Raw genomic sequence first — 26129 nt, 5'->3', positions numbered from 1 at the left:
ATGACCTTGAAATAAATGTTACAATAAATTCTGCTTGAACTGTGAAAAATTCCTCAGATAGGTAGCATTTCCTTTAAGGGCTTTTTGATAACTGGTGAACAAAGTTATTCTTTAATTCTGTGACCAGTCAGGAAGGATATGACTGACGACAAGGTGAGGCCAAGGGGCAGATTAAAGTGCAGATTAAATTCAGCAAAGCAAACCCAGAGGCAGCCATGTCAACCCCAGGAAAATAAACACTTCAAGCAGCTTCATGCTTGAAGACCGAACACAATGGCATGCAAAAGTTTGGGCACCTCTGGTCACATTTTTACTGTGACTAGTGGAGCAAGTTTAAAAAAAAGGCATGAAGTTAAAGACGACACAATGATCTTTTTACTTTCTTCTTTAAATCAAAGTAACAACAAAAGGTAAACCTGCTCAGCATCGTAGCCTGATGAGTGTATTTTAGTTCTTCTGTGAGATTCTTGTGTAGCAAAAAAAGCAAACAGATAAATCTATTACTACTGTGCTGAAGTGTCAACCACCAGATTTTTATTATTCTTGGATTAATTATGAGTATTATATGCATTCTATTAATTTGTATGATAGTAGCAATATTTAATTTTTAAAGCTCAGAGTATATTTCAACACCCAACCCTAGAAGGTAATGAAGGGTGCCATTTTTAACTGCATGTGCCTACAAAACACACTAACACTTAGCGGGAGTGGGACAAGTCCAGTGTGAGACCCCCCACCCCCAGAATCTATGTTATTTTAATTGTTCGTCTTTTTACTTCATGCCTTTTTTGAGATCAGTTCATCTTTGCCGAGACTTTTGCACGCTGCTGTACATGTGAAAATCGAACTGGCGGTGCTGAATCCAGATCAGTCAGACTCAGATGGCTTTAGCTTTCTTACAGCATCTGACGCAACACTGTAGCTCATTCCTCATCTGCCCTCATGCTGGACCAGTGCTCTCCTCACTAACAGCAGCACATCCTTTCTCTCTTTATAGACCACTCAAAGTAAACCAGCACTTCGCTGCATTGTGTTTTACATAAATCCAGTCTTGATACTCTGTATTACAATCAGCCAGCTAAGGAGCACAGAAAGGTCAAGCTTATAGATTAATCCATCAGATTACTTTTACAACCGCTCTCCTCTTTTCCTCAACATCTCCATCTCTGACCAATGAATACGTTCAAACCAACAGGAAATTAGCAGGCAGCTAAAATACAAAAATATAACAAGAACTTTTTTTTTTTTTTTTTTTTTGGTTTTTGTGTTTTTCTTTTTTTCCTCTAACTTTCTTAATGCAATGATAGGCTTTAGAAATGTGTCATGCTTAAAAATGAAGCAACTGTCATGAAAAGTGGCGTTTCACTATTCATAGACATATTAATGTTTCTATGTACAGTACTTTAAAACACAATTCAGTTAACATTTTGTCTAGACCTCCTCTACATAGAGAAATCAAACAAGAGATACAGGAACATAAGATTTTGGTTACTGTTTCTGAAATTTTGACAAACAAGCAAAAAAAAAAAAAAAGAAAGAAAGAAAGAAAAAGTAACATAGCTTATCTAGTAGCACTCTTGGTATTCGTCCTAGCCAGCGCCATTAACACAATAAGCATGTGGAGGGAGGAATCAGTTCAGGAATGAAGTGCTTCCTAAGCAACAAATCTACTGGAAAAGCCAACAGATGGGGTTCATTTTTTTGGATTAAAAAAAAAAAAAAAAAAAAAAGCAAATGAATGTTCCTTTTCTGTACAGAATTGGACCCAAGCTAATTTCACAGTTCTATGAAGTTCCCTGACCCTCCCACAAATCTTACATTCAATACGGCGTCAGGTAAGCTGTGCAAAACCTTACTTTAACTGGCTGGTCGCCATTTCGTTGCATGTGTCTTTGGTACAAAAAATAATCAAAAGATAGTGTGCAAATATTTTTTTGTAACTCTAAAAAGAAAAATATCTGTCATCCTTCCCCCAAATCCCCAAAGACAAGAGTACCAAAAACCAAAAGTAATCTATTGCAGAGCCCTCCTATATACACAGACTCTGTGGCATCATGCAACAAGAGCTTCCATTTGTTTATGTACATTCAGAATATCTTCAAACAGCTGAAAGACACAACACACCCCACCAGCATGTCCCTCCTCGCACTCACTGTAAGTAGTCCTTTCCTAGGCTGGGAGTTCAGACCAATCGCATCGTCTCGTTCAGCCCTGCACACACTCACTCACTCTTACAGAGACACGCACACATACATACACAAGGCACAATGAATAGAACTCTGATCAAACACTAGTATGAACACACCAAACTGCCTGGTTGTCTCTACTGTACAAAAAGGGAAGCCGGTGCCATTCGCTGGGAGACATATTTATATACAGTTTCCTGGAGGAGATGGATCACTGTTTATGTCATCTTTATCACCACCGCCACCGTCGTCATCTTCCTCACTTACTGTCTGATCCCGCACTGGTCTGTTCCACACAGTCCAGTTATAACCAGCACAAGGCCAAAAAGCACCATGCTACATGCGCTTCCTCTCCACATGGTCAACTTTGAGCCGTTAGGCTTCCTCCTGCCTGGCACAAACTTCAAACCAGCAGACTTAAATTCTGATGATTATTTGCAGCTCTATGGTTTCGCAGGGATGGCATGAACATATTTAGGCCTTCAATACAAAATATTTCTTGCCACCCCGTAACACCTTGGAACACGCCGCACTTTTTTCCTCTTCAGCGTACTCCAGCTTACAAGGCCATTTTCATCAAGGTGCTTTATTTGAATGGGTTAATTTAACAACCTGAAGTCCACTTTTGTTGCCATGAGAGGTGAACCTCTTCTGAGAAATGATAACTGGAAATTTTTCATGTAAATTCTTCCTCTGTCACTACAACCTCAAACAAATCATGTGAAAGTATTCCAGTGGTTACGCTCATGTCACTGTTCTTCTCAGCCTCCAGCAGAAACAACCCAACACAATGCTATGTTAAACACATCTAATAATCACCAGTGGATTTAGGACGTGCTATTAGCTATACACCTAACCATCAGAGGCGCTTTTCCCAAAAGAAGTTCACAATGAGTTGGGAGACTGTGATGCGCTGACTCTGCACGCTGCGTGCAGAGTCAGAAAGCTAGGGTGTATGCCATACAGGTGCATGGCAAAAACAAGCACACATACATACACACAGGAACTGGTATGTGTGTTTGTGTGACTAACAATGTGCATGAAGTCTGGGTTGTAGGGGCATGCAGAGGGGAGCATAGTTACAACAGGACAGCACGGTGGTAATACTGAGTCCACTGCTCTCAGTGGACGGCAGCCTGTCTAGATTTTGGAGGTGGGGACTCGCAGGCCGACCAGTCCGCCGGTGGGATCGCCACGTCCTGTGTTCTCCAAGATCTTGTTAACGAAATCTGAAGTTTGCCCAGCAACAGGTGATGGCACTGCAGACACAAAGATTTATTAAAACATGTTTATGTATTCACAAATGCCAAGGCTGTAACTGACTAAATATGATGAAGAATCTAATGAACACATCAGATACGCTCTTATCACTGACTATTTATCATGTTCACTATGACTATCACTTTGATCTAGTGAGATTATGCTCGTATATCTGATTATAGCAATATTTCATTATCAAATGTATTTGATAAGAGTTTTGTAATTAATTTAATTCTGACTGTCTTTAAAATGTATTTCTCTTAAGTAACAAGGCTTTTTACTCTTTTCTTTAACCTTTAGATTAACTGTTTGTTTAATAGTAAACTAATGACTGGAGTATTACAGAGACAGGAGTAAGTTATAAACACTGGCTGATAGACAAAATCTGATTCTTTAAATTAAATCTAATTTTAGGTATATTCTTGTTCATCGTTCACAAGCATTGTCAACTACAGTATACATTTTTTTGATGACAGTTCACTGGTTAGGGCCCATATTATGCTATTTTAGAGGTCTACAATTTTATTTGGGGTCCACCATGAACAGTTTTACATGCTTTAATGCTCAAATAACGTATTTTTTTCTAACACTGGGAACTGCTCTCTTCGATTCTCACCAAGTGTCTCCTTTATGAGTCGCTCCAGAGTGTCGGACATGTTGGTTGGACGCGGAGAAGAGTCCTCTACTCGCTCCACTATCTCCTCCTTGATGGCATTGATCACAAACAACAGCCGGTCTACAAGAAAACACAAGTTTGAGTGTGGATTATTCAAAAACAAACACAACATTCATAGTCCTTTCATCTTTTGGTTAGAGACTTTAACAATTTTTTTTAAAAGTAATTTAATGGGTGCCTGGGTGGCTTAGTGATGAAGCCGGCGACCACATACATATGCCGCGTTGCGGTGCAGGTGGTGCGGGTTCACGTCCCGGCCCGTCGTCAATTTGCCCGCGTGTCTTCCCCTATATCTTTCCCCCATTTCCTGTCTCTCTCTACTGTCAATAAAAGCCGCTGTGGCCAAATGGAGCCTATCCCAGCTGTCATAGGGCGAGAGGGAGGGTACACCCTGAACAGGTTGCCAGCCTGTCGCAGGGCCAACACAGAGAGACAAACAACCTTTCACATTCACATTCACGCTCTCCCTCAGCCCGGAAAGGTAAGACCTCATAGACAGACACCTGGATGGATGGACGGACAGTATGACATTATCCCCCCGCTTTATATCGAGTCGGATATAAACACAAGCAAAATATGACAAAAATTGTTATAATTGTCAATTAAGTTGCCAATGAACTACCAACAGTGCATGAAAAAAAATACATGCAGCTGTTTCTGTTAGAAGTGAGATCATGCAATGTCAGACCCAACTTACCGTACTCTGTGCTGAGTCCCCAGAGCTTCACTTTGTTTGCTTCGTACTGAGCTTTCTTTTTTAAGCGACAAGCTCTGCAACACACACACAAAGAAGAGTTACTAATCAATAGCAGGAAATAAGACCTCAAAGAAAAACAGAAGTTGCTTTCAAATCAGCTCCTTTATTACAATCAGGCTTGAGGGGATAAAAGTTTTTCAAAGTAATATTATCTAGCTCATCGGGACGTTACATGTGGCTGATCGGCAGCCGTTACAAGTGTAAATAGTGAACATTCGGATGCATGGTTTACCTGGACGCCAGCTTGTTTTTCTCCTTGCGAGAGCGTGGCCGTGCAGTCAGCGGCAGCTCGCTGACAGGAGTCAAGTCACTGATCACTTTGTTCAGTTTACGAAGCTCTGTGCCGATCTGCAGCAGCTTGCGTGGATTGGGAGTCAGGTCTTCCACGTCTGTGCGGCGAGACTTCTTGAGCATGTATTTTCCTTTTTAAGGAGCAGCAAAACAAAAACATTAGAGATCAGTCACATATTTAATGATTCAGCAAACAACAATAAAACGTGAACAAATGAGAATTATGCATGTGTTACTTCAAGATGAATTAAAATTACCTAAAAATTACCCATCCAACTGCATGTGCACCTCTATAAGCAGACATTTGTTTTTCCTCTCTATTTTTTAAATGGCTTGATGCACCTGATCTTAAATAGTCATTTTCCATGCACTGACAGCTAGTAACCTATGGTGGATCTGACAGGTGTGGGGATGCAGTAATAAACTAATTAATCATTGTTAGTTTTTTTGACCATGACAGCACATTCAAATGCCAAAGCTTTAAAAGCTTTTTCAGATAATGGCATTAAATGATCAAAATCCAATGTGAGTCATCTTCTTCAACTTTAAGAAACTCTCTTTACAAGGCTGAATAAATAGGAATATGGATACAACAGAAATAGTTTGCTGCATATAATAGCAGCTGGTGAGTTTCTCATCTGTAGCTTTTTTTTTTTTTTTAATTTTTAAGTGGTGCATCTTTTATTTAATAATTCCAAAGTGATCACTCAAACTGTAGCATGAGTGCAACATGCTGTGCACAGCTGCTGCTGTAGGAAATCCAACCCATCAGAGCTCAACTGAAAGACTTGCACTGTATTATCTACTAAAAGACATTTATGATCAAGGACTGTAAAATAAAATGTCAAAAAAACACTGTAATCTGAAAGATTATTTAATTTCATGTAAAACTACATTCTCACCAAGCTTTTGATTAAGCTGCTTTCTTAAAGGAAGCCTTCAATGCTGCATGTATGTCGTTTACATATAGCCGTGTATGTATGCGTACCGTGGAGAGGCCCGTTCTTCTGGTACAGGTTGCTAGGCAGCGTGTGTCTATCCCACTCGGACGGCTTGAGCATGCGTTCCTGTTTGGAGGGGGTGAGCTGCTCGCTGTACTCCCAGAAGTAGCGGCGCTTTCCTCTCTTCCGGCTGGAGACTCCTGCTGTGAGCCCTTTAATGTCCTCCATCAGCTCCATGTCACAGCCTGAAGACAGAGAAACAGAAGGAAGGGGAGGAAATTAATGTAACAGAGGGACAAAAAAAAGAAGTGCATTAAGTATTGTGGTAACACAAAATATCAAGTAACAATACTGTAATTATCTGCTTGTAATGCAATAGCATATTATTGTTCCTATTTTCCATCAGATTACAGTTAAGAACTAGAAAATTAATACTTGTGTTGCAAAGGTTCTCAAGTTTTTTGGAGAACAGGCGAATGGTGAAGATGTGACCAAATGTGCCTTTTCACACGTGCAATCGAATGATTTCCTAAGCAGGAGGTGGTTTAAAGCTATACGGTTCACTGCCAGTCATGAGACAGCAAATCTCAGGTGATGTGGAGTAACACAAGAGTTAATTACTTTAACCATTTTTTTAATTCAAGATTTATTTTGAAGCAACAGTTACAAATTATTCATATAGTGACAATATGACAGTCATTGTTTACTAATGTTAATTGAAACATTTTGACAGAGGGCAGCTACCTGGCTCAGAGAAGGCATCGCTCATGTCATCATCTTTGTCTGCTTCATAGTCTTCATCCTCCTCCTCCTCTTCCTCCTCTTCATTCTCAGACAGCTCATGCTCGCTGCCAAAACCCTCATCGTGGTCTTCATCTTCTAGCTCCAGCCCATCTCCTTCCTCTTCCTCCGCTTCGTCCTCATCCTCCTCGTCCTCGTCTTCCTCCTCTTCTATCTGGGAGTGGCTTCTGCTGGCCAGTCTGCTGCGGGTCAGGAACAGAGAGTAGTTGTGTTCCTCTTCCTTGGTCTTCTCTGTGCCCTCAACAACCAAAAGGCTGCCACCTCCGCTGCAAGAACCTGCAACACTGTCACTGATCACCAGCCCAGAGGTGCTGTTCTCCAGAGCCTGGCTTGCATCAACTAGCTGAGGCACAGTGGCAGACCGGCCTATAGGCATCTCTCTCCTCACTGTCCCTTCTGCTCTCCTGGTTGCCTCAAAGCTCGCCAGGCTGCCTGAGCAGCCAGCAGCAGCACCAGGAAGTGCCACTAAGGCGATACTTGCTGAAGTGGAGGCTTTCTCATCTTGAGGCAGGGAAAGAGGTAGAGTCGGATCCGACCTCTCAAAATCCGTCTGGGGAGGCATGTCAGCTTGCGCCTTGTGTATAGCACTCACACGGACTTTAGCCTTGCGCACAAAGTCAAAGCTGTAAGAAGTTGGTGCTGCCATTTTGGTTCCTCGCACCAAGGGCTTGATTTGAGCTTGGCCATTGTCCTGGGTGAGGTGGCTCTGAGTCTTAGCCATAGTCTCAGTGCTGGAAGGAACAGGTCTAGTTGCTTTTTGTGAGCCTTCAGGAAAGTCCGGGAGAAGGCTGCGTGAAGGACGGGAAGAGGATGTGGAGCTTGGTGAAGGCTGAACAGAGCTGGGGCCTGATCCTTGGCCAGGGACCAGAAGAGTCTTACTGTGACAAGGAAGCTGGGATGGCTGACTCTGAGTCTGGGGCAGGCTCAGGTCAGCAGGAGGGTAGAGCGTCTCACCCACGGGCTGTGAATCCTCGCTGTTGAGCTGAGCAAGTGTCGGGGTTCGACCAATCACCTCCTCATCCTGGTAGGGACTGGAGAAGTCATCCAATCCAAGGAAGTCCACCTCTTTGGTGCCCCAGATATCACAGCTGGCCAGCCGTGTGTATCTGTCAAATACAGAGAGATCCAAAACTATCAACAGTGGAACCTTTCGCTCTTTTCTCATTGTATTGCAGCTGGTTCCTATTTTGGTCTAGATTTGAATAACCTAAGCTCGTTAAAGCTCCAGAATGCTGGCTTGTCAGTGCATATTTTTCTTTTGCATATTGTCACCATGCAAACGGTAAATATGTATGTACAATTAATTGATCAATAGAGAAAAACTAGAATATATAAGTTACTGTTCAAGAAGTACCAAAACCATATTCCAGCCTGTTGAACATTTCCTGCTCTCTCTATATCATTACATCACTATTAGAGAGACACTTGAAAATGAATAACTGATCAACTGGAATAGAAAATCTGAAAGTGTTCAGCAAAACCAGTAATGGAAATATCTGTTCATTGCAACCTGCAATGAAAACCTGTTTTCTCCAGAGAGCGATGCTAAATCTGGAAGTGCACTTGTCTGTACTTAGAAATGCAATGCCAACCTGTCACATGATGGCCATGGTCCAGACATATAATATTTAAACAGCACAGCACACTGTGACTCTTCCACTTTTTCTTTGTGGAGCTTGAGACCAATGCATTTTTTTTTTTTTTTTTTTTTTTGCATTTTTGGCCACAGCGGCTTTTTGCTAGCAGTGGAGAGAGACAGGAAATGGGGGAAAGATATAGGGGAAGACACGCGGCCAAATTGGCGACAGGCCGGGACGCGAACCCGCGCCGCCCGCACCGCAACGCGGCATATGTATGTGGTCGCCGGCTTCACAACTAAGCCACCCAGGCACCCCCAATGCATTTTTTTTAAGCAGGAACATTTCGGATCACAGTGTGAAGAGCAAATCTGTATCTGTTCAGATTTGTTTTTCACCTGTACTTTTTTTTCAGGTTAGGTAAAAGTTTGAAGCTTTTATTTACAAGCGAGAAAACCTGAAGGGCAGTGAAGCCTCTTCATACCACAACGTATAAACAAAAAGTTCAGAGGGTTACTCAGCACTCTGTGTGGTGAGGAAAAACTACAGTTTGGTAAAACCACAGCGAGGACCGATGGTATCAGACAACAAAATATAACCAAATTAAGCTCTAAAGATGCTGAAATGCAATTCCTTAGTCAAAGCTGGAAAGAATGGCTCACAAATTAGATAAAAGATAACAGCAGTTTCCTCTCTTCCACTTAAGCACAGCACAAATCAAGCCTGTCCCAACCCTGCAACAACTGGCAATATTTCATCCCAGTTTTAATAGAGTTTGTTCTTCAGAGACGGTTGTCTGTCCTCAGCTCACATTCAACATTGGGGCAGTGAAGTACACAAACTACTCTGGCAGCAAAACATCCGGATAGCTGCAGGACAGACGGAGCATCACCTGAGACCCCAGGAGACTGCGGCAACCAGCTACTTTGTTGTTTACAGGCCTCTTAACCCACTTCCTGCCTTCTGGCAAAACCACTATCTGCTTCAAATCCTCAGATACTACATGTTATTTAAGGAAATTCAAGTTTATTCAAAGGAGATGCAGGAAGCGTTCCTGCCTTGCATTTGGTTTTGAAGACAAGGCTCTTCTGCCTTTCTCTTATTGACAATTTCCATGAAAAATAAACCAAATAAACAACAGGTTAATCCACCTCTTGACAGTTTAACACTTTTTGGTCTGTACTCAGACCTGAAGGGTTCAAAGCAAAGACAGAAATTTGAAAATTACATAAGTTTTATGAAACTAAGGAAAAACAAAAGAAAGAAAGAAAACAAAAAAAATAAAACAGAGTGGCAACTTTATAGGAGCGCGTTGATCAGAACCCAGAATGTGTTTGCGTGTGATTTGAATATTTAAATTTGACACATAATTAGCAACCATTTTCAATTACTGGGGCTACTCATTTCCGCTTCTTTCTTAGTCAGTGGTTTGCTCTAGTCATCAAATGCAACCTCTTGTACCATTATGATTTAACACTATGCTAGTTTGTGGGTACGTTAGATCTGCTTTTATACATTGTTCTTTCTATTTTTGTTCTGCTTTCAACTTTCATTTTATGTATTGTGCAGGTTTTATCGCTGATATTTCTGTTAAATTTTGGCAACGCTGAAAGTTTTTCTATGCATTTTGCATGGTTTTAATTCCACTTTTCCTTCCTTTCCTTTCATTTTTTATTGCTTCTAATTTTGGTTTTATATGTTATGTATTAGATTTTGTAAAGCACTTTGTGACCCTGTGAAAAGCACTATATAAAGCATCTGCTAGTTGTTCATTTACAAGTCACATTTTTTTCCCCAAATTTAAGCCATGTCAGCGTCACAAAGTTTAAGAGGTCAAAGTTTTGCGTGTCGGTTACTTGCTGTTGATGGTTAACTTGAACACATGAATAAATAATCCAGTACCTGGTGAGGTCTTCCCAGTAGGAGTCCCACTGTTCGAACGCTGAGCTGCTGCAGACTGTCTCACATTCACCCAGACCCATGAGCTGGTCCACACAACCCTCAACCTCCTTGCCTCCATCCGCGACCCCCACAATGCTGTCCCCGCAGGGGCTCTGCCGGTGGCTCATATCTCTGTCCTGAAGAAAGCAGCAAATTAAAGAATTACCTCCTTGCAGCTGTATGCCTCAGGAATCTGTAAAGTTAAACTGTATGTACTTTTCTCTTCAGAAACAAAGATCAGTGTCATCATTTGAGTATCTGACCAAATGTGAAATATTCTCACAGGCTCCCCTCCTGTTCACGAGTCAAGGACACTGACCAGTGAAGATTTCAGTTATTTTGGCCTATTGGACATGAACTGCTACCACTTAATTTTATCTGATTTAGACTTTGTGTGAGATTTTGTAACACCTGAATTTTTTGTTGAATTTAAAATATGACCTTCAACTACTAAATTCTACCCAGTTCATCCCTCAGTCTAAGCGAATGTTGGTGCCAAATTCTCCCAAGGTGTTAGCTTAATTTTCATTGTTGAATTCTTGTATTCTGTGAGCCTTTAGTTAACTTTCACAAGCCACCACATAATGCCAGCAGCCAGGAGTCTGACCCACTGAAAAATCATTGCACAGTGGCCCTAAACAGCCGAAGTGATAAAGAACCTGCGCAACAGAACGAAGAAGAAGGAGTCCTGCAACAGATGGTATGACCCCCACAGAGCTCTGATGTCAAGACTGTGAAATCAGTCTGGAATTACATAAAGAGGCAGAAGACACAGACTGCCTCAGACAGGGTTTCCAATATGCTTGGGGAAAAAAAAAACATTTGTGCTGAGCAGCCTGGAAAATTCAAAGTGCATGTTGAAGAACTAGTGCGAATTTAAAAATAAATGGGTGTCACACCAAATGATTGATTAACTGGAGGACTGAAAGAGATGACAGGTCATCCTGCACAGCATCATCTCATTAATGTGTTACTATGGTGTAAGGAATGAAGAGCGCGGCAGTCAATCACTATTGTTTAGTCTACAGAGGACAGTAAATTGAGGCAGACACCTGCAGCTGACAACATGAGTGGTGCCTCATATCACCTGCCTGTGAGCCTGGCAAATGTCAGACAGTTTCTAAACAATTAGACACGAGTCTCTGTTTTGATTAATGCCAGGCTGGAAGTTAAGCTGACTGCATGCCAACATTTAGTTAGTTAGTTTCTAGAAACCTCAGATTTTATTACAATGACTTTAAAAAAAAAAAAAAAGGTGAGGAAACACATCAGACCTCAATGTTTTCAATTTACATGTGAATCGCTGTGAAGAGGGACTTTTGCCAATGCTGCAGATGTTTTGATGGGTCACAGTAGTGAAACACAGATATTATCTGTCACACAAATGACAGCTTCATTCTATTGAAGCATCCCAGAAAACCAAACTGCCTTCTGTTTATTCATATCTTTCCTGTTTGCAATTAATGACTAGCTGTGACGGTGAGGCTGATATTTTGTGTGTGTCTGGTCAGCACTGTAACCTTACTATGTCATTGCAAATTAAAAAAAAAAAAAAGACAATTCTGATTAAAAATAAAGAATTTCTTCCCAAAAAGTTCAGTCAGGTCCCTAGATGACAGTCCCTGACTCAGTTTGGGATCACTGCTCCAGTGATTTCTATTTAGACTTACATAGAGTTTTAAAAAATGTCAAATAAATTGCACAATTTAAGATTTTTACAGCAGAACACCAATGAAACAATGATGCTGAATTGAGGGATTAAATTGATGAAAGAACTTTGGCTCCAAGGCAAGAAAACCACATTTACATTCCCACCTACGGGTGCAGTACCTCAAGGTCTGGAGTCTGAGTAGTCCATGTCGTGAACTTGAGTGTTCTTAACGTTTCAGCTTTAGAAACACTTCTACTACTCAATAACAAATAAGACAAAGAAGAACTGGAACATTTACAATATGGTTTGCTCTAATCAGAACAAAGACACTAGATTTTCTGCAGCTTTGCTGCTCTCTGGCCCCTAAATATCACCATCCTACAAACTGCACCTTGAAATAGTCTCTCTGGTGTGTGCTGGATGTTGTGTGCTGTGCAATGTGTAACCTTATATTGGTCTTTGATATTTGTGGGGGTGCTTGTGAGGCCAAGCTGAACCTTGAACAGCTGCATCTGATCAAGCCTCGCTAGCACAGAGCAGGTTTAAACTAATGACTCAATAAATGTGCTTTAGCTTCATTAAAATCTATTTATTTTATATGACAACAATACAAAAAACATCTCAGCTACTTAAGGGACAGACAAGCAGTAAAATAACTTGTTCTTTCTTGAGAAAGCTGTTGTGCATGTGATGGAGTAGGATACTGAGGTGCTGCTGTTGACCTTTAAACTCAGATCCCTCATTTGGATGCAGCTCAGTGTCAGCTCGGCGTGAGCAGCTGTGACTGATGTGAAAAGAAGATGGACTCAAAGCATGATTGGCATGGTCTGTGTGTGTGTGTGTGTGTCTCTACTCACCAGTTCGTACATGAAATCTGGGTCAGTGCTGGTGGCAAGTAGCTCAGTGCTGGTCAGAGCCTGGTCAGCAAACGAGTAGTTCTGAAAGGCATCCCCAAAGGGAGGCTCCATCCCACTGACGCTGGGCTGCAACAAACACAGGAAAAAAACAACACTGGATTAAACAATAATGGAGAGCAATAATGGCCATCAGCAAAACACAATCTGATAAACTGAGTTCAATCTTTGTCCTCCTTTTATGCATCCTAACTCACTCATGTTGCTCAGTTTTAAAATGCGTATTGTTTGTCCCTTCATCATTTGTCATGTTATGTCATATTCGTCAAATCTAAAATGGTTTTTGTCACACTTATCAGACACTTCAGATATCATATTAATAACTACATGTCCTTATCAGTGTCCCTCATATGTGGAGTCCCTCAGCACTTAATCCATGGGCCAATCTGTTATCACTAGGTCATCTACTAAACAGTTTTGAAGGCATTTCCTACCACTGCTATGCAGATGATACATAGCTTTATTTTTCTGTTAAGCCACACAACCTCAACAGCCTCTCCCACCTCCGTGAACACTTCATTGCCACTAATTATTGGATGTCTTTAAATTTCCTCCATCTCAATCCTGGCGAAAATGAGGTTCTCGTGTTGGTCCCGGACAGATTCTCGAAGGTCAGCCATTACGCTGGCCCCATCGAATCAAATCATCTGCTAAGAACCTTGGTGTTATTTTCGACCAGGATCTGAATTTTGAATCTCACGTCGCAAAGCTCATCCAGTTTTGTTTCTTTCATTTAGCAACCATCGCAAAAATCACACCTTTATTGGCACCCAACAGTGTGGAACTTTTATTACGCACCTCTTTTCCTTTTTCATCCATCTCAATTATTGTAACTCACTTTTCACTTCAGTCCTCCTCAGCCTGCCTTCAATTGGCAGCATCTAGGCTGCTAACAAAAGTTATCCGGCATTCACACATCACTCCTATTATTGCTTCTCTTTATTGGCTCCCAGTGAAATTCAGAATTAATTTTAAAATGTTATTAGTAACATATAAAGTCCTACATGGCCAGGCTCCTGCGCATATAGCAGCGCTACAGAGACCTTATTCCAGCAGTGAGCCTCTCTGATCATCTCATCAAGGTCTCTTAACTGATCCACATGCTTATTTTCTAGAGGTGACCACACTTTTGAGTTTGTAGCTCCTAAACTGTAGAGCAGTCTGTCAGGTCAGCTCAGTCTGTGGTTTGTTTTAAACCACTGATGAAAACTAATTTTATCAGTTAGATTTTTCTGAATCGCCCATCACTAACTTGCTCAAGAAAACAAGAGCGCATGGAGATGTGTATGAAGGAACGAATGTAAGACCACATGTTTGACTGTGTGTTTGTATGTTTGAGCACATACACTTATCTTTAATGTGTGATCTTATCCAAAGTGTGAGGCACTTTGTAACTGTATTATTAAAAAGAGCAACACAAATAAAGTTATTTTTATTTTTTGTTATTTTATAGTTTGGATTCTGCCAGGAATCTTAATGTAAATCATAAGCTAGAAGTCTGCACAACAGCGAGTGGATACACAAATCTGACTTCGATGCAGTTATTTGAATGATATCAGCTCACAGTTTAGCTGACTTACATTTCTAAAGAGGAAGCTATCATTTGCTGCACACAGACCGGTTTAGCAACAGGTCTTTCTGCACAGCTGTGCTGTTGGAAAATGTGCAGAATGTGGTTTGGCATCGTCTTACAGAAAGGCCTGCACAGAGGTGAAAGTTACCCACACCATGTGTACCAATGCACACCCCCTTTCAAAAGATCATCACCATTCAATACTGCCTTTATTTCAGCCTCATCTCTTGAATATTTTAGTAATATTATGTACTGTAGATCATAACATTATCAAATTCTTAGCAATGTGACACTAAAAAAAAATGTTAAATTGTTGAACTATTTGCTAACAGTCTTTCAGAGAGTGGTCACCTCCCCATCTTTACTTTAGAAATACTAAATAATGTGCTTTTTATATCCAATCGTGTCACTAATTGATCATGAGACGTTCCATCAGGACTGCGTTTGAGCTTTAACTGCTTTTAGAGTCTTTTGTTCCCCCATGTACTGTCCCAATAGAACATCAAAAAATTATTTTGTTTTCACACTGTTTCTAGTTAATTATCAGGTTTTATGTGATTGTCAAATCATCGACATATTTCACATATTGTCAGCTTTTTGGGATCTTGATAGAGATCCTCTGGGGGTTTTTGTAATTGAGAATATTTCTTGTTTTTAAAGTTTAAAGTGTTCTCAAGCTGGCAAACTGTAATGAAATCAGTGTATATAAAAGACTGAAATAGTCTATGGGTCTGAAAAGTGAAGCAAGTACTGAAGTTCCTGAACCCTGCAGTCTTTCTAATGGTCAGCAGGGGACCAGAAGTGGTCTTTTACAAAAGTAAATGAGAAAACCGCCTCCACTCTCTCAGTATATGAACTCAGTAAACGCTTTCCTGATGAGTTTGTGGTCTTAGTCAACAGTTGTAAGTCTGAATACGACACAATGTTCACCTTGTAAAATATTGTTCCATTTCAAGTAACAAGGAGGATTAAGGAAGCTATGGATTAAGGTGGAGTTACCTTATGAATGACAAGTCAGTAACATACAAGCATGTAGAGGTTAAGATGGTGAGAGTCAACAAATACTCAGCCCAAGGCTTCAAGAAGGAAGTTCACTAACCAAAAGAAGACGTCCTGAGGTTACAGAGTTTGTTTCTGGACCTCTTACATAGTCTGAACAGAGCCTGCATTATGATTCCTCATTGTCTCAAAAAAATAGTCAATCATAGTGTAATTTATATTTCAATTTTCATTTTTATTAAAAAAAAAACAAAAAAACAACTCAATCACAAAAACCAAAGCAGAGAAAAGATCATGCATTTATGCGGGGCTGCAGTGAAGACAAAAACAAGAAACTGACTGTGCAGTCATTTCTCACATTGACACAAGAAACCATTTTTTTCTGCATTTAGAGCACCAAAAAGAAGACTGCGGCCATCACGCCCAAACATAAATATGAAACGAGTAAACTTAATCTTGTCTCCTCTCATACAGACAACTTTTCATAGCCGATTTTATGTTACCCTCCCTCTGATGCCGCACCCGACAATGAAACAGTACAAATTCAGGGGAACGTTTCTCCCAGTGAAGTGATCAGAAGTTATCCAGTGTCTGAATGTGGGATTTTCAGGTCTTGCAAACATTTGCTGCACATCAGCCATGTCAACATGTGCAAAATTTCTTCAATCTGATTAAAGTTCAGATTAGAACTTCATTGTTTACATGGACACTAAATAAGGTGATCTGATCATGACATGCATCAAGCACTTGAACAGAATAGATCATTTTGACATGCGCAGAACCGTCTAACTTTCCAGAAACAGTAGAAGAAGTTGTGATTTCCATTGTAAACAAACGCAGCTGTCTGGATTTCTGCTTTTATTGTCACCTTGCTGCGTGCCACAGATTTTAGTTCCTTCCCTCTTTCACATTTGAGACTTTTGTATCATTTTTCTTCTTCAAATTGACCTACATTTTTTTCTTGGTGTGTTGATGTCATCTTATTGAAGTAACAGACATGCAGAGTAAGGATAGATTCACCCCAAGCATTAGAAGAAGTGCTTACATGCACACCAATCCAATCAATGATTGGTATAAACCACCCCTCTCGACCAAAAGGAAATTTTGAACCTAAAGAGCATGATTAGGCCAGAATCTACTGATTCCAGTCAGGCTTTTAATCCGGTTACTAGTGTCCATGTGTACATGGTTAATTTGAGACGTGCACCAGGGAGCAACAGCACCTGCTACCCTCTAATTGTCCCAGACACGCTCCACGACTTTAAAAAGAGGATAATATAATGTTAAAAGTTGTGAGAAAAATTTAATGTTACTGTAACATTTTCATAATCATTTTTTAAAATTCATTATATTTAATAATATGTCTGCAATTCAAAGTAAACACCAATACTGATATGTCTGCAGTAAAGTTAATATCTGCAAAAATATTTTTCTGGGTGATTTACTGTTCTTTTTCTAGCTCTGCAGTTAAATACACATGCCTCAGCCCAACAAACCACCAGCATCCCCTGTTCGGTACTCTAACAGCTGAGGGAGTGCGTGAACTACTTTATAAGATTGCAGCTACAAGCTAGCTGCAATCATACCATACTTGCAAATTTTGCAAGATACCACAAAACAGTGAAAACAGTCTTCGCAGTATCTAATATGAATAATAATGCAAAAGGAAGAGAAGAACAGCAGCATTAAATAAAGAAAAAAAGAAAAAAGGAAGAAAGAAAATCACTGGCAGGGCCGACACCATCATTTCCTGGGGCTGACTTTGTGATGCTGCTATTAATTTGGCACCACAGAAAAATTACAAAAATCTTAAGATATGTTCCCAGTTGGTACTCCCCATTCACTGATTTTTAGAAGGACTGAGAAAGTCGCTCACAGTCAGCCCATCTGTCTTCAGCAGCTGTTTGGATGCAGGGTCTACAGACATCACACAGAACCGGGGTCATTCACTCTCCTCTTTCAAGCCTGCTGAACCATGTTTCACATCTCTGATATTGTCTGTCCACATGTGTTTCCTGAAAAGCTCCTTTGTTTGCATAGTCACTCACAGGAAATTTGTCTCTGATTTAATTTGTGTGGAGAGTCAATTTAGTCCATTTAAAAATAAATAATGTCACATTCTATGTTTGTGAGTTTAAGGATGTGTTTCTTTTGACATTCAACAGCAGGAAATAACCCTTTTTTATTAAAAATAAATAAATTAAATTAAATTTAAAAAAAAACAGCGAAACAGCAACTTCACAGTTTCCCCTCCTTCTGTAGAACCTCTTACCTGAGGCATTGCCAGGCACAGCTTAGAGCTCCAGTGGTGGGAACCTCTGGGTCTCCAGTCCAGTCCCAGTGGTGTGAGATTGTCTGATCAGCACAATAATTTACTGCTGATGGAGACAATCACAGAGTGCTGGTGGATGCAGGGGAGGGGGAGAGGGAGAATGAGAATAACTGGGCTCAACCTGATCAGGTCTGGTCTGGTCTGTTGTGGTCTGGTGCGGTTCTCTGTATGCTTCAGGTCTGTGGTAAAAAGAGTACACAGAGAGCAAGTATTAGAATCCAAAGAACTGAAAGCAAAGAAGTAGATTTTAACAACAGCCGCTGGGTTTGGTTGTTATTCAAAAATCACACTGCAGGATGGTTATGGGATTTTTCACTATTTTCTGAGAAATTAGAGATCAAACAGTAGCCAAAATATTCAGCAGACTGAAATAATTTCATGACATAAAACTGCTGCAAGCTAGAAAAATACATATAAAACACTGAACATTGTGTGGTAAAGATCATTAGTCTCTACGACTGACACTACAGACAGAGGACCCGAAAGTGCACAGCAGCTCTCTGCGAAATTTGTGCCACCCTCCGATCTCTGTCCTCATCATACATTTGGTAAGCAGCCTCTTTTTTTTTAAACTCAAATGCCTCCAAGCAATTGCCCACAGTTAATCTAATCTGTACTGAGTCAACCGCATATCAAGCTTAACTGCAACCTTTTTAATTACCTCCTTCACCATCACGCTTGTTTGTCATTCTCTCACTTTTTTGCATCACCAAACTATGGCAACATTTAGACTGATCTTTGGTCTTTTTGCTGCTTTTGCATAGCAAATACACCAGGATCTGCATGGAGACAAGACCCCGGCAGCAATCCGTCAACATAATATCTCTCACGAATCACACTCCTCTTCCTCTTGCAAATGAACTTCTCACCCCTGAGCTATGTATACACTCTTTTGCATTGAGACAGGAAGTGGAAGAAAAAAAACAAACCAAAAAAACACACACACACACACAGAGCTGTGCACACCTCTGGGACAAATGCAATTGTAAAAGCAACACCTTCACCAACATCAACACACATGCAAGCAAACAAGTCTCTGCACATAAACACATGCATACACAGAACAGCTCAATCACCTATATTTGGAAGCTCCACCTCCAAAATACAAATTCTCTATTATCATATCTCTATGTGCACTTCCTTCCTGGGCAGCTGTGTCTGGTTTCATTTTTAGAAGATGCAGAGTTATGAAACATATGGCCTGAACAATAACAAAGACGCCAGCATTAATCCAAACTCTCTGCTATCACAGAGGGAAATAGAAAGCCTGAGTCCACAACCAGAGGTCCTACAAACATGCAGTAAACGAGCCACCGTTATCCAGTCAAAGCTGCACCGAATATTTTCCAGCAGCAGAGTTTAATCCAACTCACCACTCAGTGGGTGACACAGGCTGTGATGCAGAGCTTGATATTTATGACCGTGGCAGGCTGCAAAAATTGAAGTCTGAATTTCTTTCTGTTTGGTCAGACTAGAGCAATAAATACACCTCCATTGGATATTGTACTTTGGGATTTAGCCTTGTTTACGGCCACAGCAGCATCCTCTTATATCAGCATTTCTTGTCCAAGCTCAATCATTTCAGTTTCTCTCCAAGACCACTTCTGAGAACATAAAGACAGAAGTTGTTGCTCAACAGGTCAGATTTTTTTGCAGCACAGTGTTTACATCTTATTTCCGTTGAGTCTGAACCCAGAGGAAGCGTTTACCCATCTAGCGCAGGTAATAAAACACTGCGCTTACCATCAGTAATGTGATTGACTTTTGATTATGCTGTTGCACTGTGGCTGCACCATTCTGCTCACATGCTACATCTATCAAATATCTTCTTACACCATTTGCAAAATGAGTTGTTGTTCTTTAGAGCAACCCTTGGCAACTAATGCTGGCTTATCTGGTCACAGCGTTATTTCACTACAAATCTATGATTTCCTGTGTTGAAGTCATGCATGTCACAGCCTGCAAAAAAGCTCAAAATAGTCATCTTTGTTTCTGTGTACAATGAACAAACACTGGTTGATTGATATAAATGTCAAACAGCAGAAAAAACAGCTGAATGCAAGTTTAATATTCAACATTTTTCAACTGATTCATTATTTGCCTGGGCAGTCAATAAAATCCCAAAATAACCTTTTAGCAGGTTGAAATTCAGACGTCTGAGTGAAATCTGGGCTCTGTTTTCAGGCTTCACAAGGAGACGCTGACCAGTCATTACAGTTCAGAAAGAGGGCCTCTGTTCTGACTGTTGTAAAAATGCATCCCATCAGATGGAGGAGAGACTGGACTGCACCATTTCTACACCCGTGGTGCACTGAGTAGGCAGAGTCTGCAAAGCATTTAAGCAATGTATTATCAACACATACCGGGATGTACCGGAATCCATTTAAGCAGCATATAGTCCTACTTAATCCACACGACTTAACTATACATAGTAAGGTAAGTTTTGCAACAATTCAGTCTTAAACTGATTAATAATGCTGGTGTATCTGCCTAATGCCAGCTGTTATTTGTTGGGAATATTTGTGATCTCTGGTATCATTATTTTGTAAACCTCTCTCAAAGGTTTCCCCCCAAATTTAAAACTGGCTCTCATGTTTTAAGTTTCCTTATTTTTAGTGTTTATAATATACGTGTCTCATAAACAACTCATAACATGGGTCACTGTGCTGAAACTAAATCTACAGCTTTGCAAAAAAGTAGCATTCATCATTGACCATTAACTTTAAAGCTTCACAATCTTCACAATTCATGTACATTGTATATAGTGTTATTATTAGTATTATTAAGGTTAATCTTGTTTGTTGATTTTATATATATATATATATATATATATATATATATTCTCAATAGTGTAAATTATTATATTTATATTTATAATAACTGCAGCTGCTGTTACACCCAAATTTCCCCTCTGTGGGACAATAAAGGATGTTTCTTCTTCTTCTTCTTCAATCATAAGTAGGAAAATAATAAAAAAATATATATATATTTATTTTTATTTTTTTATTTAAAAATAAAAAGTATTAATATTTTGTACAATCCAGTGGCATGTTTCCTCTCTTCCCTGTTAGCTCAGTACAGAGAGGGTTAAAAAAAAAAAAAGTGCAATTAAGTGCTGAGCTCAACTCATGAGCTGCACTATCATGCAAACAGCTCTCGTTCTCCACAACACTGGATGTGGTCCAAGTAGGCCAGTCAGCAGTGTCTTATTTGGAACGAGTTGCCTACTGATAGCAGTCAGCCCATGATCCCTACAGTGATAACAAGCATGAGATGGCAGTCTGTTTATGAGCTCGGACATGTGAGGAAGTCTCTGCAAATATCAGAAAAGGTCATTAATCCGTAAGTCCTACTGACAGACAACTGTGCTTAAAGGCTCTGTGTGTGCGTGTGTGTGTATATATGACTAAGTGGTACAGATGTAGGGCTGTCACTAAAGCTGACAATTATTGATTATGTACTGCCTTTTAGAGGAATTGTCTAGTGATAAATGATCACAGTTTGTCTTCTGACAAAAAAAACTTTAAGTTAATGATTTCAATTTCAATATACCAAAATTAGAAAAACAACTGTGTTTACTGGGAATGCACCAACTTATCAGACATTTATCTTTAAAATTCTACGGTTCTTATATCTGGAATTAATTTCTTACATTTATAGGATTGTATTTGTGAATTTTTTTTATTAAATTACTTTATGATTATTTTTTCTTCAGTGGCAAACCCAGAGGAACAAATACCAAACTGAAAAATAAACTCTAGGCCCCACTGTTATTTTAAACTTTAGCATGAGCCCAGATTGTATTTTAATCATGATACAAACTTTAGTTCACTGAGCAGCTTTTGCCCTAGTGTCCTCTACTGTAAACAGATATTAAAGCAACACTTTCACTGAAGCTAAGAGGCCATGTTCAGAAACATTCAGGTACATTTAAAAATAAATGTAATGGGTTTGTTCTAACTAGTCCTACAGCTCAAAACAACAAGTAATATTTGTGTTCAGCGTCTGACAAACAGCTATCATTTCACTATATATAAGCACTGCCAACTGATGCTTACTTCACTTCAGATTTTAGTCCACAACGTCATACCTGCAAGAAGATTACAGGTAACACAGTGGCTCCAAAACAGGATGCAGGGTGGCTGGATTGCTTTTGAGAAGGACAGAGAGTCATTGTGTTGGGACAGCATGTGATCAAAAGAAACAAATGAGACATGAAACTTAACTGAACTAACAGTTGAATTGTCAAAGACAAACGTAATGAATACCACTGTGGCAACACGGCAGTAATTCATGGAACTGAGCCACCTGCACTTCTCCTGCCAAGACAGGTCTGCTTTGAAAGGTGTCAATTAACCCGATTCATTTGGAAACTACACAGAAAGAAGAGCCGTTTGAGGGTCTCAAGGCAATCACAGCATTCACAGGATTACAACAAGCAAAATTAAAATGCAAGAAACACTTATCTGGTGATGGCCAACAAGTAAATGCACCAGTCAAATCTAAAATATTTTTAACTCAATCTCAAGTTCACTATTAGCACTGCAGGGCAGCCTCTGGGGTATGAAGGTTTGCATCACTCTGCTTCTTGTCCCCTCCCAGCATTTTGTTTTTGATAATAGAATTAATGTGTTATCCAGGATCCTTTTCTCTTGTTCATGGGAAGCACTGCTTTTGATAACACATGGTGGCAAATGAATTATGATAAAAAAAAACAAACAAAATATATTTCATGCTGGAACATATTTTTAAATATCCTGTATGTGATGCATGTGATGGCCTGATAATTGTGTGGTATCTACAAATGCTTTTTATCTTGTTACAAGGGCCACTCATAGCTAAATCAAGGACAGAGAAAGGCGATGAAATCAGGGTGAGCTTTATGATTTAAACCAAGCCTACACAAAGGCATAAGCACTATCTCTTTCTTCTTAAATATCTTCTATGCACATCCTTGCATCTCTTCGTGATGGAAGCATTTGTTTTGCATAAGCGTACGCATCAAAACATTCAGTGTATAACGGACTGGTGTGGATTTCAAATAGCCTATTATAAAACACTAGTAAACCCATAAATCTCACCAGTATCTCACCAGTCTCTGCACTCATTACGGATCCACAGCAAAGCAAAACAAAGCCTCAAACTAACCGTCTGTGCCAACACCCACGTAATCCCGCTTCCCAATTGGTCGAGCTGAGAATACGTCCCGCCTCCACGTGTCCTGGAATGGCCGCTATGGCCGTCAATCAAACAGCCTGAAGTCAACCTAGGTTGAGGCAGAAGATAAACAACTTGGAGGCCTACATGCCCGTGGCCTAGATAACCGTGTTTCACAGATATTTAAAGTAAAAGCCACCACCCACCACAAAACCTTAACACAGCACTGCAGTAAGCCTCAATCTGGGACGCGTTTAGTTATTTATACAGAAGAAGAGACGCCAAATCACGCGTTTTTTGTGCCCAGTCCAGGCGAAAAACTATGGAGCAGCTGTTAAGGTGAAAATCCAAAGTAATCTGTAAGCGCTAATAAATCGTCACAAAGGCAGTTTCCTCGGTGAAAATATAAGCCTGCTATTTACCTCCGACCACATGGAAATTTCTAGCTGTGTCGAGTTTTTTTTTCCAGCAGCTCTGGATGTGTTGTGTGTTGGGGGGCGTGTACCTAATGAGACTTCGGGCTGCCTGCAAAAAAAAAAAAAAAAAAAAAAAAAAAGTCACTGCTGAGGGGTTTTTACCGGCCTACCGAGGCTTTACCTACCACAGACACACCTCCAAACAGTTTAATACTGCTCTCCTAGACCTAAAAAGGTATTGTGTGAGGTTTTTAATGTATTCCAAGCGGTGCATCTTGATTTGGGTAGTTTTAAAGTAGAAGCCAACGTTCTTACATAAGTGCAGTTTCAACCACATCCAGAATCAGACACTTCTGGGGACTGACCCACTACAATCAGAAGACTAAATCAGCTAAATCTTCCGTTTGTTTGTTTTTTTTTTATTTCTTGTTTATACAGGTTTAGGGCTCCGTGACCGAAATTTACCTTAGCTCGCCGTGAAGCAGTAGCTAGCCACATTTCTCTACTTCCTGCAGGAGCTCGATAAACTGTGGTGCAAAAAAACAAATCAAACAAAAAACCCCAAAACGAACCAACAGCCTGTGTTTTTTGCCCCTGACTCTGTTTTTTTTTTTTTTTGTTGTTGTTGTTGTTGGTTTTTTTAACGCGGAACTGGAGTCTTGCTTCCTTTTCAACCGCAGCCTCAGTCAGTATGGCCTCCGTCCGCCCCCTTCCTCATCCCAGCTGAAGCCCGATACACAACAACAACCGACCGACAGTTAGCTTCAAAGCTAATCCACCGCGGCTGTGAAAACACCCATCCCCTGCTCAGACAAACTTCCCCTGAAACGGTACCAAAACGGTCCTACTCACTTTTAGGACGCCCCCGCACGCGTTTCTCTCGGTGTTGGACCTAGTATGTGTCCCCGTGTTGGCGATAATAACGTTCCCTTTTCAATGGAGTCCGCACGCTGTAAAAGCTCTCTCGGGTTTGTTTTGTTTTTCTCCTTCCTGACGGGTTCCTGGAAAGCGCGTGACTGCCTTACCACGTGGTACGCTGCAGGACCAATAAGAGAGCAGCTCGAGGCTGAACGATAACATTTTTTTCAGTTTCTCGTGAAGGTGAACAACAACTATTTAATAAAGACTTTATTAGACATCTTTAAACCAAGCACCCAAAATAAAGTCCCGAAATAATTTTTTTACTGTTTAAATTTCTCATTTTTCATTTAAAAATCTTTATTTATTGGAAATCTTTTTTCCCAGTAGTTCTCCAGGCTCTCATTTTCAGTTCAGTCCTTGTACCTGATCATATTCAGAGGAATAAGTTTTGTTTGTTCAAGCCACTTAACACTGACCTGATGATTCAAGCATAAAAATGGCACCTAACTCAAGGTTGTGTCTTCATATAACAGACAACTCAGCAAAGAACCAATTTTAAATGGTGTCTTTAGGCACTTTGTTCATCGCAGCCTGTCACAAAACCTTAGTTAAATCTACAAAAATGCCAAAGATAACAGTTTGACAAACATAAAATAATATTTCTGCACCAGCAAGGTGATTCCCAAAGAACTACTAGCTGAAAACTTAGGATATTCCAGCATGGTGTGTAGTGTGCCCTTAAAGATTTTAAGGAAACTGGACAAGTGGAGGACAGAAGTTGTTTCAGTAGGAAAAAAAGGCTGAGGCATTCCAAGTTACAAAAGAACTGGACTGAAAATTAGTGCCCACAGGTCTTATGGAGTGATGAATCCAGTTTTCAAAATTCTGGTTCAAATTGTCATCAATACGTATGGAGAAGATCAAGCCATCTGTAACACACGGGAGAGGCTCTGTCATAGTTTTGGGCTGCGTTTCAATTGGTGGTATTGGGAATCTTGAACCATGAATGCAGAAAAGTACCATCAGACTTTGACCCACCATGCAGTACTATCTGGAAATCATCTGATTGGCAGCTGCTTCATTTCTCAGCATGAAAATGATCCAAAACACACTGCCTATGCAGTAAAAGAACACATGGATTGGCCTCCCCAAAGCTCAGACCTCAACATTAATGAAGCAGATCATCTGGACAGAGAACAAACAGCAGCCAACATCCAAAGAAGAGTTTGAATGTCCTCCATGAAGCCTGGAGAACTATTCTTGAACACTAAAGAAATAAATTACAAGAAAGCTGCCTAAGAGAGTTCAGGCTGTGTTAGTGGTTTCTCTTCCCCGGAAAGAGAAACCACCAAGTGTCAACATGAGTCAAAACTGCTGTGAACAGATCTAAATTGGAAAATAATTATTGTTAAAGAATTTTCAGAAGTCATGTAATATTTATCTAAAGCAAGCAAACAAAAGGATTCATCCTTTGCATAACAAAAGAAGAGTCAGCTGATTTGAAATGATGCAACCAGACTCATAACCAGGTCCAACAGTGGAAACACATCTCTCACACACAGCTGAAATGCACCAGCATAGACAGAAAGGAAGAGCATGGTTAGCAGGTAAACACAACTGCAACAGTGCAAATTTTTGCATCTGTCAGGCTTTATGAATCAATGAATAACACCAAATATTAACAGGAAACTCTAGGGGTGTGCAGTCAGGCACACTGAGCAAAGATGATCCACCTCACCATTTTTGAAAAGTTTAAACTGTCATGATAGGGTGATAAACTGAGGACATACTCAGAT

At 40.2% G+C, this 26129-nt stretch overlaps 1 protein-coding gene across 2 annotated transcripts; it reads right to left on the bottom strand.

Annotated features, from left to right (window-relative positions):
- Window positions 1-1768: 1768 nt before the first annotated feature.
- crebrf (creb3 regulatory factor) lies at window positions 1769-24453 on the bottom strand. 2 transcript variants are annotated; one of them, XM_030746391.1, is made up of 10 exons: window positions 24325-24453; window positions 17840-18078; window positions 12939-13064; window positions 10392-10567; window positions 6856-8018; window positions 6159-6356; window positions 5112-5301; window positions 4820-4893; window positions 4063-4182; window positions 1769-3445 (listed from the first exon to the last, which is right to left on the bottom strand). In XM_030746391.1, the coding sequence occupies exons 2-10, from the start codon at window positions 17846-17848 to the stop codon at window positions 3327-3329; spliced, it is 2175 nt and encodes a 724-aa protein (XP_030602251.1). In that variant the 5' UTR covers window positions 17849-18078; window positions 24325-24453; the 3' UTR covers window positions 1769-3326. The 2 variants fall into 2 exon arrangements, with proteins under 2 accessions (XP_030602251.1, XP_030602252.1); XM_030746392.1 differs by lacking the exon at window positions 24325-24453 and adding an exon at window positions 23938-24104.
- Between the last annotated feature and the right edge of the window lie 1676 nt (window positions 24454-26129).

Source organism: Archocentrus centrarchus, chromosome 14 (assembly GCF_007364275.1).
Source record: "Archocentrus centrarchus isolate MPI-CPG fArcCen1 chromosome 14, fArcCen1, whole genome shotgun sequence".
In the NCBI taxonomy this organism is placed as follows: Eukaryota; Metazoa; Chordata; class Actinopteri; order Cichliformes; family Cichlidae; genus Archocentrus; species Archocentrus centrarchus.
The sequence above is the reverse complement of the archived record's forward strand: the minus strand, read 5'-3'. Positions and strand labels throughout refer to the sequence as shown.